The sequence below is a fragment of the Petromyzon marinus genome, unplaced genomic scaffold (assembly GCF_048934315.1).
Source record: "Petromyzon marinus isolate PM22_M1 ecotype Great Lakes invasive population unplaced genomic scaffold, UKy_Petmar_22M1.pri1.0 PM_Scaffold_48, whole genome shotgun sequence".
In the NCBI taxonomy this organism is placed as follows: domain Eukaryota; kingdom Metazoa; phylum Chordata; class Hyperoartia; order Petromyzontiformes; family Petromyzontidae; genus Petromyzon; species Petromyzon marinus.
Genome location: NW_027423479.1, coordinates 474,607 through 494,049, shown reverse-complemented (window position 1 = coordinate 494,049; position 19,443 = coordinate 474,607). Strand labels below are relative to the sequence as shown.

General features: G+C 52.9%; 1 protein-coding gene and 2 long non-coding RNA genes across 3 annotated transcripts in view; all 3 read right to left on the bottom strand.

Moving 5' to 3' along the window:
• The window catches only part of BRAP (BRCA1 associated protein), a 57,721-nt gene extending 55,810 nt beyond the window's left edge, over positions 1 to 1,911 (bottom strand). The window contains exons 1-2 of the mRNA XM_076064487.1: positions 1,641 to 1,911; positions 388 to 473 (exon numbers count right to left, since the gene is read on the bottom strand). Coding sequence (XP_075920602.1) covers positions 388 to 473; positions 1,641 to 1,858 — 304 coding nt within the window. The 5' untranslated portion in view covers positions 1,859 to 1,911. The remainder of the gene's footprint in view (positions 1 to 387; positions 474 to 1,640) is intronic.
• A 1,890-nt stretch (positions 1,912 to 3,801) lies between these two features.
• Positions 3,802 to 6,108, bottom strand: LOC116958126 (uncharacterized). The gene is made up of 2 exons (XR_012940719.1): positions 4,802 to 6,108; positions 3,802 to 4,496 (listed from the first exon to the last, which is right to left on the bottom strand). It is a non-coding gene; the product is annotated as an uncharacterized LOC116958126 (long non-coding RNA).
• Positions 6,109 to 8,154: 2,046 nt separating this feature from the next.
• LOC142923401 (uncharacterized) lies at positions 8,155 to 9,026 on the bottom strand. The gene is made up of 2 exons (XR_012940741.1): positions 8,961 to 9,026; positions 8,155 to 8,906 (listed from the first exon to the last, which is right to left on the bottom strand). It is a non-coding gene; the product is annotated as an uncharacterized LOC142923401 (long non-coding RNA).
• Positions 9,027 to 19,443: the final 10,417 nt, after the last annotated feature.

Sequence of the window (19,443 nt, the reverse complement as noted above, 5' to 3'; positions counted from 1 at the left end):
AGACACGGGGGGGGAGAGACGGGGGGGGAGAGACACGGGGGGGGGGGGGGTGGGAGACACGGGGAGAGAGACACGGGAGAGAGACACGTGGAGAGACACGGGGGGAGAGACACGGGGGGGGTAGACAGTGTGTACAGTGTGTACAGTACAGTGTGTACACATTGTGCACAAAATAGTGTTCACGGTGTATACTGTATACACCATTTTCACACTGTACCTACTGTACACACTGCTCCCAATGTACAGTGTCTACTGTGCACGCCATTTTACACTGTACACATTGTGTCTGCTGTACACTGTGCCCACTGTATGCACTGTGCCAACTGTACGCACTGTGCGCACTGTACCTACTGTGCACACTGTGCCTACTGTACACACTGTACTTACAGTGGCAGCGATGGAAGTGGGAGGGGAAGCTTGAGTCCGGGCTGAGCTCAAGGCGCAGCGCTACTAGAGTCACACTCATGGGCAGACTCAACAACAACATCAACACATCAACACATCAATAACACATCAACAACAACATCATCACCATCAACAACAACAGAACACAACATCAACACATCAACAACACAACATCATCACCATCAACAACACAACACATCAACACATCACCATCAACACATTAACACAACAACATCACCATCAACACATCAACAACACAACACATCAACACATCAACACAACAACAACACAACAACAACATCAACAACATCAACAACATTACATCAATAACAACATCAACATCAACAACATCAATAACAACAACACACCAACAACACAACAACATATCAACAACAACACAACATCAACACAACAACACAACACACAACAACAATAACACATCAACAACACAACAACAACACAACATCAACACAACAACACATCACAACACCACCAACAACACAACACAACAACACATCAACAACATAACAACACAACACATCAACAACACATCAACAACATAACAACACAAAAACAACAACACAAGAACAACACAACAACAACACGACAACACAACAACAACACCTCACAACAACACAACACCACCACAACACCACCACCAACAACACAACAACAACAACACAAAACTAGCGGAAGACCACCACCACCTCTACACCTCCACCACCACTACACCACCACCACCACTACACCACCACCACTACACCACCACCACCACTACACCACCACTACACCACCACCACTACACCACCACCACTACACCACCACCACTACACCACCACCACTACACCACCACCACCACTACACCACCACCACCACTACACCACCACCACTACACCACCACCACTACACCACCACCACTACACCACCACCACCACTACACCACCACTACACCACCACTACACCACCACTACACCACCACCACTACACCACCACCACCACTACACCACCACCACTACACCACCACCACTACACCACCACCACCACTACACCACCACCACTACACCACCACCACCACTACACCACCACCACCACTACACCACCACCACTACACCACCACCACTACACCACCACCACTACACCACCACCACTACACCACCACCACCACTACACCACCACCACTACACCACCACTACACCACCTCCTCTACACCACCACCTCCTCTACACCTCCTCCACCTCTTCCTCTGCGACCGCCGCTGATTCTCTGCGAGCGAGGAGGCGACGCAGCTGCAGCGCCAGTAACAGTGGAGCGGACATTGACGTGGTGACGTCACCACGCTGGTTTTACATGGTGACACCACCACGCTGGCTTGACGTAGTGACGTCACCACGCTGGGGTGGCGAGGAGGAAGGAGGCGACGCAGCGGCAGCGCCAGTGACAGTGGAGCGGACATTGACGTGGTGACGTCACCACGCTGGCTTTACGTGGTGACGTCGCCACGCTGGGGTGGCGAGGAGGAAGGAGGCGACGCAGCTGCAGCGCCAGTGACAATGGAGCGGACATTTACGTGGTGACGTCACCGCGCTGGCTTCATGTGGTGACGTCACCACGCTGGGGTGGCGAGGAGGAGGAGGCGACGCAGCGCCAGCGACAGTGGAGCGGACATTGACGTGGTGACGTCACCACGCTGGCTTGACGTGGTGACGTCACCACGCTGGGGTGGCGAGGAGGAGGCGACGCAGCTGCAGCGCCAGTGACAGTGGAGCGGACATTAACGTGGTGACGTCACCACGCTGGCTTTGACGTGGTGACGTCACCATGCTGGCTTTACGTGGTGACGTCACCACGCTGGGTGGCGAGGAGGCGTCGCAGCGGCAGCGCCAGTGACAGTGGAGCGGACATTGACGTGGTGACGTTACCACGCTGGTTTGACGTGGTGACGTCACCAAGCTGGCTTTACGTGGTGACGTCACCACGCTGGGGTGGCGAGGAGGAGGAGACGACGCAGCGGCAGCGCCAGTGACAGTGGAGCGGACATTGACGTGGTGACGTCACCACGCTGGCTTTACGTGGTGACGTCATCACGCTGTGGAGTGGCGAGGAGGAAGGAGGCGACGCAGCGGCAGCGACAGTGACAGTGCAGCGGACGATGACGTGGTGACGTCACCACGCTGAGGTGGCGAGGACGAGGAGGCGACGCAGCGGCAGCGACAGTGGGGAGCGGACATTGACGTGGTGACGTCACCACGCTGAGGTGGCGAGGCGGAGGCGACGCAGCGCCAGCGGGGAGCGGACATTGACGTGATGGCGTCACCGCGCTGGCTTGACGTGATGAAGTCACCAGGCTGTGGTTGGCGAGTAGTCGATGACGTCCCGCTTGTGTTTGGTGTATGCGCGAGGTCACCGCGCCTCGAGAATTTGTCGCGTGACGTCATCGCGCGGGCAAGAGGCGAAGTGGTGACGTCACCAGTGTTGATTTTGAATCTTTCGTGACCGAACCAAATCGACACTCGTAGCTGGAGACAAAATAATCAATACTATAGATCGCCTTCAGGTGAATTATTATCGATTGCTTTATTTATTACGTCATCACGCTATGGCTGTAGGATTTGGTGTTGTTTATGTAGTTTATTGTGAAAATTCGGTCACAGTCCCTGTGATGAACTAGTTAAGTTGCAATTACGGCTTTAGTTTTTGGTGATTTCTAAAAGTTGTTTTGGTTTGTGTTGTTGTAGTACGGAGTTAGACTGATGGCCTTAATCTAAAGTTGTCTTGTGGTGGTTGTTGTAGTAACGGAGTTAGACTGATGGCCTTAATCTAAAGTTGTCTTGTTGTTGTTGTAGTACGGAGTTAGACTGATGGCCTTAATCTAAAGTTGTCTTGTGGTTGTTGTAGTACGGAGTTAGACTGATGGCCTTAATCTAAAGTTGTCTTGTGGTTGTTGTTGTAGTACGGAGTTAGACTGATGGCCTTAATCTAAGTTGTCTTGTGGTTGTAGTAACGGAGTTAGACTGATGGCCTTAATCTAAAGTTGTCTTGTGGTTGTTGTTGTAGTAAGGAGTTAGACTGATGGCCTTAATCTAAAGTTGTCTTGTGGTTGTTGTTGTAGTACGGAGTTAGACTGATGGCCTTAATCTAAAGTTGTCTTGTGGTTGTTGTAGTACGGAGTTAGACTGATGGCCTTAATCTAAAGTTGTCTTGTGGTTGTTGTTGTAGTACGGAGTTAGACTGATGGCCTTAATCTAAAGTTGTCTTGTGGTTATTGTTGTTATTTTGACTTGCATCCCACTGGGATATTTACACACAGAGTTGGTGGTGTAACGGTGCTATTTCAGGAATATTTTGATGTTTATTTTCCCCCTGGATTTTCTGTGTGCACAGTCACACACAGAGGAGTCACTTTAAGATGTATTTTTATTGTTCGTGTTTTAGTTTAGTTTACTTTGTTGTGGTTGCACCCGATTCAAGAGCCGGATGGCTCACAGGGCTATACCAAATTAAATGTAACTATGAACTATGAACAATACTGTAGATCACGATGTTTCTATCGCAACGACAGCAGGCGACCGTCTTTAGTAGAATTATTATCGATTTATTTATTACGTCATCACGCATCTTGCGCGGTGACGTCACCACGCCAAGGCTTCTTGCAAGACGTCACCACGCACGCTCATGCGCGCAAAGACGTCACCACGCAGACATTTGCGCGACGACGTCACCACGCACGCTCTTGCGCGACGACGTCACCACGCACGCTCTTGCGCGACGACGTCACCACGCCAAGGCTTCTTGCAAGACGACATCACCACGCACGCTCATGCGCGCAAAGACGTCACCACGCAGACATTTGCGCGACGACGTCACCACGCACGCTCTTGCGCGAGACGTCACCACGCACGCTCATGCGCGACGTCACCACGCACGCTCTTGCGCGACGTCACCACGCATGCACTTGCGCGTCGACGTCACCACGCCAAGGCCTCTTGCGCGACGTCACCACGCACGCTGTTGCGCGACGACGTCACCACGCACGCTCCTGGGCGATGACGTCACCACGCACGCTCTTGCGTGACGACGTCACCACGCAGACGCTTGCGCGACGCGGGGAGAGACACGGGGGGAGACACGGGGGGAGAGACACGGGGGGAGGGGGGGTAGACAGTGTGTACAGTGTGTACAGTACAGTGTGTACACATTGTGCACAATGTAGTGTTCACGGTGTATACTGTATACACTATTTTTACACTATCTACTGTACACACTGCGCCCAATGTACACTGTGTCTACTGTACACACTATTTTACACTGTACACATTGTGTCTACTGTACACACTGTGCCCACTGTATACACTGTGTCTACTGTGCACACTGTACCTACTGTATACACTGTACTTACAGTGGCAGCGATGGAAGTGGGAGGGGAAGTTTGAGTCCGGGCTGAGCTCAAGGCGCAGCGCTACTAGAGTCACACTCATGGGCAGCCTCAACAATAACAACATCAACACAACATCAACACATCAACAACACATCAATAACAACAACATCATCACCATCAACAACATCATCATCACATCAATAACAACATCAACAACATCAAGAACAACAAAACAACAACACATCAACACATCAACAACAACACAACAACAACACAACATCAACAACAACACAACAACACAACAACACAACAACAACACATCAACAACACAACATCAACACATCAACAACACATCAATAACAACAACATCATCACCATCAACAACACATCATCAACAACATCAACAACACATCAACAACACAACAACAACATCAACAACAACACAACATCAACAACACATCAACAACACAACAACATCAACAACACATCAACAACAACACAACAACATCAAAAACACATCAACACAACAACATCACAACATAACACATCAATAACAACACATCAACAACACAACACCACATCAACACAACAACAACAACACCTCAACAACAACACAACACATCAACAACACCACATCAACACAACACCAACAACACGACAACAACACAACAATAACACAACAATAACAGAACAACACCACAACAACAACAACAACACCTCACAACACAACACCAACAACACCACAACAACAACAACACCACAACAACACAAAACTAGCGGAAGACCACCACCACCACTACACCACCACCACCACTACACCACCACCTCTACACCACCACCACTACACCACCACCACTACACCACCACCACTACACCACCACCACTACACCACCACCACCACTACACCACCACCTCTACACCACCACCACTACACCACCACCACTACACCACCACCACCACTACACCACCACCACTACACCACCACCACTACACCACCACCACTACACCACCACCACTACACCACCACCACTACACCACCGCCACCTCTACACCACCACCTCTACACCACCACCACTACACCACCACCACTACACCACCACCACTACACCACCACCACCACTACACCACCACCACTACACCACCACCACTACACCACCACCACCACTACACCACCACTACACCACCACCACCACTACACCACCACCACTACACCACCACCACTACACCACCACCTCTACACCACCACCACTACACCACCACCACTACACCACCACCACCACTACACCACCACCACTACACCACCACCACTACACCACCACCACCACTACACCACCACTACACCACCACCACCACTACACCACCACCACCACTACACCACCACCACTACACCACCACCACCACTACACCACCACCACTACACCACCACCACTACACCACCACCACCACTACACCACCACTACACCACCACCACCACTACACCACCACCACCACTACACCACCACCACTACACCACCACCTCTACACCACCACCACTACACCACCACCACTACACCACCACCACCACCTCTACACCACCACTACACCACCACCACTACACCACCACCACTACACCACCACCGCTACACCACCACCACTACACCACCACCACCTCTACACCACCACCACTACACCACCACTACACCACCACCTCTACACCACCACCACTACACCACCACCACTACACTACCACCACCACCACTACACCACCACCACCACTACACCACCACCACTACACCACCACCTCTACACCACCACCACTACACCACCACCACTACACCACCTCCTCTACACCACCACCTCCTCTACACCTCCTCTACACCTCCTCCACCTCTTCCTCTGCGGCCGCCGCTGATTCTCTGCGAGCGAGGAGGCGACGCAGCTGCAGCGCCAGTGACAGTGGAGCGGACATTGACGTGGTGACACCACCACGCTGGCTTGACGCAGTGACGTCACCACGCTGACTTGACGTAGTGACGTCACCACGCTGGGGTGGCGAGGAGGAAGGAGGCGACGCAGCGACAGCGCCAGTGACAGTGGAGCGGACATTGACGTGGTGACGTCACCACACTGGCTTCACGTGGTGACGTCACCACGCTGACTTGACGTAGAGACGTCACCACGCTGGGGTGGCGAGGAGGAAGGAGGCGACGCAGCGAGAGCGCCAGTGACAGTGGAGCGGACATTGACGTGGTGACGTCACCACACTGGCTTCACGTGGTGACGTCACCGCGCTGGCTTGATGTGGTGACGTCATCACGCTGGGGTGGCGAGGAGGAGGAGGCGACGCAGCGCAAGCGACAGTGGAGCGGACATTGACGTGGTGACGTCACCACGCTGGCTTGATGTGGTGACGTCACCACGCTGGGGTGGCGAGGAGGAGGCGACGCAGCTGCAGCGCCAGTGACAGTGGAGCGGACATTGACGTGGTGACGTCACCACGCTGGCTTTGACGTGGTGACGTCACCACGCTGGCTTTGACGTAGTGACGTCACCACGCTGGGTGGCGAGGAGGAGGCGTCGCAGCGGCAGCGCCAGTGACAGTGGAGCGGACATTGGCGTGGTGACGTCACCACGCTGGCTTGGTATAGTGACGTCACCACGCTGGGGTAGCGACGAGGAAGGAGGCGACGCAGCGGCAGCGCCAGTGATAGTGGAGCGGACATTGACGTGGTGACGTAACCACGCTGGCTTGACGTGGTGACGTCACCACGCAGGCTTTACGTGATGACGTCACCACGCTGGGGTGGTGAGGAGGAAGGAGGCGACGCAGCGCCAGTGACAGTGGAGCGGACATTGACGTGGCGACGTCACCACGCTGGCTTGACGTGGTGACGTCACCAGGCTGGGGTGGCGAGGATGAGGCGACGCAGCGGCAGCGCCAGTGACAGTGGAGCGGACATTGACGTGGTGACGTCACCACGCTGAGGTGGCGAGGACGAGGAGGCGACGCAGCGGCAGCGACGGTGGGGAGCGGACATTGACGTGGTGACGTCACCGCGCTGGCTTGACGTGGTGACGTCACCACGCTGGGGTGGCGAGGCGGAGGCGACGCAGCGCCAGCGCCAGTGGGGAGCGGACATTGACGTGATGACGCCACCGCGCTGGCTTGACGTGATGACGTCACCAGGCTGTGGTTGGCGAGTAGTCGATGACGTCCCGCTTGTGTTTGGTGTATGCGTGAGGTCACCGCGCCTCGAGGAGAATTTGTCGCGTGACGTCATCGCGCGGGCAAGAGGCGAAGTGGTGACGTCACCAGTGTTGATTTTGAATCTTTCGTGACCGAACCAAATCGACACTCGTAGCTGGAGACAAAATAATCAATACTATAGATCGTCTTCAGGTGAATTATTATCGATTGCTTTATTTATTACATCGTCACGCTATGGCTGTAGGATTTGGTGTTGTTTATGTAGTTTATTGTGAAAATTCGGTCACAGTCCCTGTGATGAACTAGTTAAGTTGCAATTACGGCTTTAGTTTTTGGTGATTTCTAAAAGTTGTTTTGGTTTGTGTTGTAGTAGTACGGAGTTAGACTGATGGCCTTAATCTAAAGTTGTCTTGTTGTTGTTGTAGTATGGAGTTAGACTGATGGCCTTAATCTAAAGTTGTCTTGTGGTTGTTGTTGTAGTACGGAGTTTAGACTGATGGCCTTAATCTAAAGTTGTCTTGTGGTTGTTGTTGTAGTACGGAGTTAGACTGATGGCCTTAATCTAAAGTTGTCTTGTTGTTGTTGTAGTACAGAGTTAGACTGATGGCCTTAATCTAAAGTTGTCTTGTGGTTGTTGTTGTAGTAACGGAGTTAGACTGATGGCCTTAATCTAAAGTTGTCTTGTGGTTGTTGTTGTAGTACGGAGTTAGACTGATGGCCTTAATCTAAAGTTGTCTTGTGGTTGTTGTAGTACGGAGTTAGACTGATGGCCTTAATCTAAAGTTGTCTTGTGGTTGTTGTTGTAGTACGGAGTTAGACTGATGGCCTTAATCTAAAGTTGTCTTGTTGTTGTTGTTGTAGTACGGAGTTAGACTGATGGCCTTAATCTAAAGTTGTCTTGTGGTTGTTGTTGTTGTAGTACGGAGTTAGACTGATGGCCTTAATCTAAAGTTGTTTTGGTTTGTTGTTGTAGTACGGAGTTAGACTGATGGCCTTAATCTAAAGTTGTCTTGTTGTGGTTGTTGTAGTACGGAGTTAGACTGATGGCCTTAATCTAAGTTGTCTTGTGGTTGTTGTTGTTGTAGTAAGGAGTTAGACTGATGGCCTTAATCTAAGTTGTCTTGTTGTGGTTGTTGTTGTAGTACGGAGTTAGACTGATGGCCTTAATCTAAAGTTGTCTTGTGGTTGTTGTTGTAGTACGGAGTTTAGACTGATGGCCTTAATCTAAAGTTGTCTTGTGGTTGTTGTTGTTGTAGTAAGGAGTTAGACTGATGGCCTTAATCTAAAGTTGTCTTGTTGTTGTTATTGTTGTTATCTTGACTTGCATCCCACTGGGATATTTACACACACAGTTGGTGGTGTAACGGTGCTATTTCAGGAATATTTTGATGTTTATTTCCCCCCTGGATTTTCTGTGTGCACAGTCACACACAGAGGAGTCATTTTAAGATGTATTTTTATTGTTCGTGTTTTAGTTTTGTTTAGTTGTGGTTGCACCCGATTCAAGAGCCGGATGGCTCACAGGGCTATACCAAATTAAATGTAACTATGAACAATACTGTAGATCACGATGTTTCTATCGCAACAACAGCAGGCGACCGTCTTTAGTAGAATTATTATCGATTTATTTATTACGTCATCACGCATCTTGCGCGGTGACGTCACCACGCAGACTCTTGCGCGACGACGTCACCACGCACGCTCTTGCGCGACGTCACCACGCACGCTCTTGCGCGACGACGTCACCACGCCAAGGCTTCTTGCAAGACGACGTCACCACGCACGCTCATGCGCGCAAAGACGTCCCCACGCAGACATTTGCGCGACGACGTCACCACGCACGCTCTTGCGCGACGACGTCACCACGCACGCTCTTGCGCGACGACGTCACCACGCCAAGGCTTCTTGCAAGACGACGTCACCACGCACGCTCATGCGCGCAAAGACGTCACCACGCAGACATTTGCGTGACGACGTCACCACGCAGGCTCTTGTGCGACGTCACCACGCAGGCTCTTGCGCGATGACGTCACATCGCACGCTCTTGCGCGTCGACGTCACCACGCACGCTCTTGCGCGGACGTCACCACGCAGGCTCTTGTGCGATGACGTCACCACGCAGGCTCTTGCGCGAGACGTCATCACGCACGCTCATGCGCGACGTCACCACGCACGCTCTTGCGCGACGACGTCACCACGCACGCTCCTGGGCGACGACGTCACCACTCACGCTCTTGCGTGACGACGTCACCACGCAGACGCTTGCGCGACGCGGGGGGAGAGACGCGGGGGAGACACGGGGGGGGAGACACGGGGGGAGGGGGGGTAGACAGTGTGTACAGTGTGTACAGTACAGTGTGTACACATTGTGCACAATGTAGTGTTCACGGTGTATACTGTATACACCATTTTTACACTGTACCTACAACAACACAACACATCAACAACATAACAACACAAAAACAACAACACAACACCAACAACACGACAACAATAACACAACACCACAACAACAACACCTCACAACAACACAACACCACCAACAACACCACAACAACACCACAACAACACAAAACTAGCGGAAGACCACCACCACCTCTACACCACCACCACTACACCACCACCACCACTACACCACCACCACTACACCACCACCTCTACACCACCACCACTACACCACCACCACCACTACACCACCACCACCACTACACCACCACCACCACTACACCACCACCACCTCTACACCACCACTACACCACCACCACCTCTACACCACCACCACTACACCACCACCACCACCACTACACCACCTCCTCTACACCACCACCTCCTCTACACCTCCTCCACCTCTTCCTCTGCGGCCGCCGCTGATTCTCTGCGAGCGAGGAGGCGACGCAGCTGCAGCGCCAGTGACAGTGGAGCGGACATTTACGTGGTGACGTCACCACGCTGGGGTGGCGAGGAGGAAGGAGGCGACGCAGCGGCAGCGCCAGTGACAGTGGAGCGGACATTGACGTGGTGACGTCACCGCGCTGGCTTGATGTGGTGACGTCACCACACTGGGGTGGCGAGGAGGAGGCGACGCAGCGCCAGCGACAGTGGAGCGGACATTTACGTGGTGACGTCACCACGCTGGGGTGGCGAGGAGGAAGGAGGCGACGCAGCGGCAGCGCCAGTGACAGTGGAGTGGACATTGACGTGGTGACGTCACCACGCTGGGTGGCGAGGAGGCGTCGCAGCGGCAGTGACAGTGGAGCGGACATTGACGTGGTGACGTCCCCACGCTGGCTTTACGTGGTGACGTCACCACGCTGGGGTGGCGAGGAGGAAGGAGGCGACGCAACTGCAGCGCCAGTGACAGTGGAGCGGACATTTACGTGGTGACGTCACCGCGCTGGCTTGATGTGGTGACGTCACCACGCTGGGGTGGCGAGGAGGAGGCGACGCAGCGCCAGCGACAGTGGAGCGGACATTGACGTGGTGACGTCACCACGCTGGCTTGACGTAGTGACGTCACCACGCTGGGGTGGCGATGAGGAGGCGACGCAGCGCCAGTGACAGTGGAGCGGACATTGACGTGGCGACGTCACCACGCTGGCTTGACGTGGTGACGTCACCACGCTGGGGTGGCGAGGAGGAGGAGGCGACGCAGCGCCAGTGACAGTGGAGCGGACATTGACGTGGCGACGTCACCACGCTGGCTTGACGTGGTGACGTCACCACGCTGGGGTGGCGAGGAGGAGGAGGCGACGCAGCGCCAGTGACAGTGGAGCGGACATTGACGTGGCGACGTCACCACGCTGGCTTGACGTGGTGACGTCACCACGCTGGGGTGGCGAGGAGGAGGCGACGCAGCGCCAGTGACAGTGGAGCGGACATTGACGTGGTGACGTCACCACGCTGGTTTTACGTGGTGACGTCATAACGCTGGGGGTGGCGAGGAGGAAGGAGGCGACGCTGCGGCAGCGCCAGTGACAGTGCAGCGGACGATGACGTGGTGACGTCACCACGCTGAGGTGGCGAGGACGAGGAGGCGACGCAGCGGCAGCGACAGTGGGGAGCGGACGTTGACGTGGTGACGTCACCCCGCTGGCTTGACGTGGTGACGTCACCACGCTAGGGTGGCGAGGCGGAGGCGACGCAGCGCCAGCGCCAGTGGGGAGCGGACATTGACGTGATGACGTCACCGCGCTGGCTTGACGTGATGACGTCACCACGCTGTGGTTGGCGAGTAGTCGATGACGTTGTCCCGCTTGTTTGGTGTATGCGCGAGGTCACCGCGCCTCGAGAATTTGTCGCGTGACGTCATCGCGCGGGCAAGAGGCGAAGTGGTGACGTCACCAGTGTTGATTTTGAATCTTTCGTGACCGAACCAAATCGACACTCGTAGCTGGAGACAAAATAATCAATACTATAGATCGCCTTCAGGTGAATTATTATCGATTGCTTTATTTATGTATTACGTCATCACGCTATGGCTGTAGGATTTGGTGTTGTTTATGTAGTTTATTGTGAAAATTCGGTCACAGTCCCTGTGATGAACTAGTTAAGTTGCAATTACGGCTTTAGTTTTTGGTGATTTCTAAAAGTTGTTTTGGTTTGTGTTGTTGTAGTACGGAGTTAGACTGATGGCCTTAATCTAAAGTTGTCTTGTGGTTGTTGTTGTTGTAGTAAGGAGTTAGACTGATGGCCTTAATCTAAAGTTGTCTTGTGGTTGTTGTTGTAGTACTGAGTTAGACTGATGGCCTTAATCTAAGTTGTCTTGTTGTAGTAACGGAATTTTGACTGATGGCCTTAATCTAAAGTTGTCTTGTGGTTGTTGTAGTACGGAGTTAGACTGATGGCCTTAATCTAAAGTTGTCTTGTGGTTGTTGTTGTTGTAGTACGGAGTTAGACTGATGGCCTTAATCTAAGTTGTCTTGTTATTGTTGTTATCTTGATTTGCATCCCAGTGGGATATTTACACACAGAGTTGGTGGTGTACACGGTGCTATTTCAGGAATATTTTGATGTTTATTTTCCCCCTGGATTTTCTGTGCACAGTCACACACAGAGGAGTCACTTTAAGATGTATTTTTATTGTTCGTGTTTTAGTTTAGTTTACTTTGTTGTGGTTGCACCCGATTCAAGAGCCGGATGGCTCACAGGGCTGTACCAAATTAAATGTAACTATGAACTATGAACAATACTGTAGATCGCGATGTTTCTATAGCAACAACAGCAGGCGACCGTCTTTAGGTGAATTATTATCGATTTATTTATTACGTCATCACGCATCTTGCGCGGTGACGTCACCACGCAGACTCTTGCTCGACGACGTCACCACGCACGCTCTTGCGCGACGACGTCACCACGCCAAGGCTTCTTGCAAGACGACGTCACCACGCACGCTCATGCACGCAAAGACGTCACCACGCAGACATTTGCGCGACGTCACCACGCACGCTCTTGCGCCACGACGTCACCATGCACGCTCTTGCGCGACGACGTCACCACGCCAAGGCTTCTTGCAAGACGTCACCACGCACGCTCATGCGCGCAAAGACGTCATCACGCAGGCTCTTGCGCGATGACGTCACCTCGCACGCTCTTGCGCGTCGACGTCACCACGCACGCTCTTGCGCGGACGTCACCACGCAGGCTCTTGTGCGATGACGTCACCACGCACGCTCATGCGCGACGTCACCACGTACGCTCTTGCGCGACGACGTCACCACGCATGCACTTGCGCGTCGACGTCACCACGCCAAGGCCTCTTGCACGAGACGTCACCACGCAGGCTCTTGCGCAACGACGTCACCACGCAGACGCTTGCGCGACGCGGGGAGAGACACGGGGGGAGACACGGGGGGGGGGAGACACGGGGGGGGGGGAGACACGGGGGGGGGGGGGAGACACGGGGGGGGGGAGACACGGGGGGGGGGGAGACACGGGGGGGGGGGGAGACAAGGGGGGGGGGAGACACGGGGGGGGGAGACACGGGGGTAGACAGTGTGTACAGTGTGTACAGTACAGTGTGTACACATTGTGCACAATGTAGTGTTCACGGTGTATACTGTATACACCATTTTTACACTGTACCTACTGTACACACCGCGCCCAATGCACAGTGTCTACTGTACACACTATTTTACACTGTACACATTGTGCCTGCTGCGCGCACTGTGCCCACTGTACGCACTCTATGCACTGTGTCTACTGTACACACTGTACCTACTGTACACACTGTACTTACAGTGGCAGCGATGGAAGTGGGAGGGGAAGCTTGAGTCCGGGCTGAGCTCAAGGCGCAGCGCTACCAGAGTCACACTCATGGGCAGCCTCAACAACACAACATCAACACAACATCATCACCATCAACACAAAAACAACAACACCAACAACACGACAACAACACAACAATAACACAACAATAACACAACAACAACACAACACCACCAACAACACCACAACAACAACACCACAACAACACAAAACTAGCGGAAGACCACCACCACCACTACACCACCACCACCACTACACCACCACCACCTCTACACCACCACCACCACTACACCACCACCACTACACCACCACCACCACTACACCACCACCACTACACCACCACCACCACTACACCACCACCACTACACCACCACCACCTCTACACCACCACTACACTACCACCACCACTACACCACCACCACCACTACACCACCACCACTACACCACCACCACCACTACACCACCACCTCTACACCACCACCACTACACCACCACCACCACTACACCACCACCACTACACCACCACCACTACACCACCACCACTACACCACCACCACTACACCACCACCACTACACCACCACCACCACTACACCACCTCCTCTACACCACCACCTCTACACCACCACCACTACACCACCACCACTACACCACCACCACTACACCACCACCACCACCACCACCTCGACACCACCACCACTACACCACCACCACTACACCACCACCACCACTACACCACCACCACCACTACACCACCACCACTACACCACCACCACTACACCACCACCACTACACCACCACCACCACTACACCACCACCACTACACCACCTCCTCTACACCACCACCTCCTCTACACCTCCTCTACACCTCCTCCACCTCTTCCTCTGCGGCCGCCGCTGATTCTCTGCGAGCGAGGAGGCGACGCAGCTGCAGCGCCAGTGACAGTGGAGCGGACATTGACGTGGTGACGTCACCACGCTGGGGTGGCGAGGAGGAAGGAGGCGACGCAGCGGCAGCGCCAGTGACAGTGGAGCGGACATTGACGTGGTGACGTCACCGCGCTGGCTTGATGTGGTGACGTCACCACACTGGGGTGGCGAGGAGGAGGCGACGCAGCGCCAGCGACAGTGGAGCGGACATTGACGTGGTGACGTCACCACGCTGGCTTGACGTGGTGACGTCACCACGCTGGGGTGGCGAGGACGAAGGAGGCGACGCAGCTGCAGCGACAGTGACAGTGGAGCGGACATTTACGTGGTGACGTCACCGCGCTGGCTTGATGTGGTGACGTCACCACGCTGGGGTGACGAGGAGGAGGAGGCAGCGCCAGCGACAGTGGAGCGGACATTGACGTGGTGACGTCACCACGCTGTCTTGACGTGGTGACGTCACCACGCTGGGGTGGCGAGGAGGAGGCGACGCAGCTGCAGCGCCAGTGACAGTGGAGCGGACATTGACGTGGTGACGTCACCACGCTGGCTTTGACGTGGTGACGTCACCACGCTGGCTTTACGTGGTGACGTCACCACGCTGGGTGGCGAGGAGGCGTCGCAGCGGCAGCGCCAGTGACAGTGGAGCGGACATTGACGTGGTGACGTCAGCACGCTGGCTTGACATAGTGACGTCACCACGCTGGGGTAGCGAGGAGGAAGGAGGCGACGCAGCGGCAGCGCCAGTGACAGTGGAGCGGACATTGACGTGGTGACGTTACCACGCTGGCTTGACGTGGTGACGTCACCACGCTGGCTTTACGTGGTGACGTCACCACGCTGGGGTGGCGAGGAGGAAAGGGGCGACGCAGCGCCAGTGACAGTGGAGCGGACATTGACGTGGCGACGTCACCACGCTGGCTTGACGTGGTGACGTCACCACGCTGGGGTGGCGAGGAGGAGGCGACGCAGCGGCAGCGCCAGTGACAGTGGAGCGGACATTGACGTGGTGACGTCACCACGCTGGCTTCACGTGGTGACGTCATCACGCTGTGGGGTGGCGAGGAGGAAGGAGGCGACGCTGCGGCAGCGCCAGTGACAGTGCAGCGGACGATGACGTGGTGACGTCACCACGCTGAGGTGGCGAGGACGAGGAGGCGACGCAGCGGCAGCGACAGTGGGGAGCGGACGTTGACGTGGTGACGTCACTCCGCTGGCTTGACGTGGTGACGTCACCACACTAGGGTGGCGAGGCGGAGGCGACGCAGCGCCAGCGCCAGTGGGGAGCGGACATTGACGTGATGACGTCACCGCGCTGGCTTGACGTGATGACGTCACCACGCTGTGGTTGGCGAGTAGTCGATGACGTTGTCCCGCTTGTTTGGTGTATGCGTGACGTCACCGCGCCTCGAGGATAATTTATCGAGTGACGTCATCGCGCGGGCAAGAGGCGAAGTGGTGACGTCACCAGTGTTGATTTTGAATCTTTCGTGACCGCATCAATCGACACTCGTAGCTGGAGACAATAATCAATACTATAGATCGCCTTCAGGTGAATTATTATCGATTGCTTTATTTATGTATTACGTCATCACGCTATGGCTGTAGGATTTGGTGTTGTTTATGTAGTTTATTGTGAATATTCGGTCACAGTCCCTGTGATGAACTAGTTAAGTTGCAATTACGGCTTTAGTTTTTGGTGATTTCTAAAAGTTGTTTTGGTTTGTGTTGTTGTAGTACGGAGTTAGACTGATGGCCTTAATCTAAAGTTGTCTTGTTGTTGTTGTAGTATGGAGTTAGACTGATGGCCTTAATCTAAAGTTGTCTTGTGGTTGTTGTTGTTGTAGTAAGGAGTTAGACTGATGGCCTTAATCTAAAGTTGTCTTGTGGTTGTTGTTGTAGTACGGAGTTAGACTGATGGCCTTAATCTAAAGTTGTCTTGTGGTGGTTGTTGTAGTACGGAGTTAGACTGATGGCCTTAATCTAAAGTTGTCTTGTTGTTGTTGTAGTACGGAGTTAGACTGATGGCCTTAATCTAAAGTTGTCTTGTGGTTGTTGTTGTAGTACGGAGTTAGACTGATGGCCTTAATCTAAAGTTGTCTTGTTGTGGTTGTTGTTGTAGTACGGAGTTAGACTGATGGCCTTAATCTAAGTTGTCTTGTAGTAACGGAGTTTTGACTGATGGCCTTAATCTAAAGTTGTCTTGTGGTTGTTGTAGTACGGAGTTAGACTGATGGCCTTAATCTAAAGTTGTCTTGTGGTTGTTGTTGTAGTAAGGAGTTAGACTGATGGCCTTAATCTAAAGTTGTCTTGTGGTTGTTGTTGTAGTAAGGAGTTAGACTGATGGCCTTAATCTAAAGTTGTCTTGTGGTTGTTGTTGTTGTAGTACGGAGTTAGACTGATGGCCTTAATCTAAGTTGTCTTGTTGTTATTGTTGTTATCTTGATTTGCATCCCAGTGGGATATTTACACACAGAGTTGGTGGTGTACACGGTGCTATTTCAGGAATATTTTGATGTTTATTTTCCCCCTGGATTTTCTGTGCACAGTCACACACAGAGGAGTCACTTTAAGATGTATTTTTATTGTTCGTGTTTTAGTTTAGTTTACTTTGTTGTGGTTGCACCCGATTCAAGAGCCGGATGGCTCACAGGGCTGTACCAAATTAAATGTAACTATGAACTATGAACAATACTGTAGATCGCGATGTTTCTATCGCAACAACAGCAGGCGACCGTCTTTAGGTGAATTATTATCGATTTATTTATTACGTCATCACGCATCTTGCGCGGTGACGTCACCACGCAGACTCTTGCTCGACGACGTCACCACGCACGCTCTTGCGCGACGACGTCACCACGCCAAGGCTTCTTGCAAGACGACGTCACCACGCACGCTCATGCACGCAAAGACGTCACCACGCAGACATTTGCGCGACGTCACCACGCACGCTCTTGCGCCACGACGTCACCATGCACGCTCTTGCGCGACGACGTCACCACGCCAAGGCTTCTTGCAAGACGTCACCACGCACGCTCATGCGCGCAAAGACGTCATCACGCAGGCTCTTGCGCGATGACGTCACCTCGCACGCTCTTGCGCGTCGACGTCACCACGCACGCTCTTGCGCGGACGTCACCACGCAGGCTCTTGCGCAACGACGTCACCACGCAGACGCTTGCGCGAGACGTCACCACGCCAAGGCCTCTTGCGCGACGACGTCACCACGCACGCTCTTGCGTGACGACGTCACCACGCAGACGCTTGCGCGACGCGGGGAGAGACACGGGGGGAGAGACACGGGGAGAGACACGGGGGGAGGGGGGGTAGACAGTGTGTACAGTGTGTACAGTACAGTGTGTACACATTGTGCACAATGTGTTCACGGTGTATACTGTATACACTATTTTTACACTGTATCTACTGTACACACTGCGCCCAATGTACACTGTGTCTACTGTACACACTAATTTACACTGTACATATTGTGCCTACTGTACACACTGTGCCCACTGTATACACTGTGTCTACTGTGCACACTGTACCTACTGTATACACTGTACTTACAGTGGCAGCGATGGAAGTGGGAGGGGAAGTTTGAGTCCGGGCTGAGCTCAAGGCGCAGCGCTACTAGAGTCACACTCATGGGCAGCCTCAACAATAACAACATCAACACAACATCAACACATCAACAACACATCAATAACAACAACATCATCACCATCAACAACATCATCATCACATCAATAACAACAACATCAACAACATCAAGAACAACAACACAACAACAACACATCAACAACACAACAACAACACATCAACAACACAACATCAACACATCAACACATCAACAACACAACAACAACACAACATCAACACATCAACAACACAACAACATCATCACCATCAACACATCAACAACACAACATCATCAACAACATCAACAACACATCAACATCACATCAACAACACAACATCAACAACACAACAACAACATCAACAACAACAACACATCAACAACACAACAACATCAACAACACATCAACAACAACCCAACAACATAAAAAACACATCAACACAACATCACAACATAACACATCAACAACAACACATCAACAACACAACACCACATCAACACAACAACAACACCTCAACAACAACACAACACATCAACAACACCACATCAGCACAACACCAACAACATGACAACAACACAACAATAACACAACAACACCTCACAACAACACAACACCAACAACACCACAACAACAACAACACCACAAC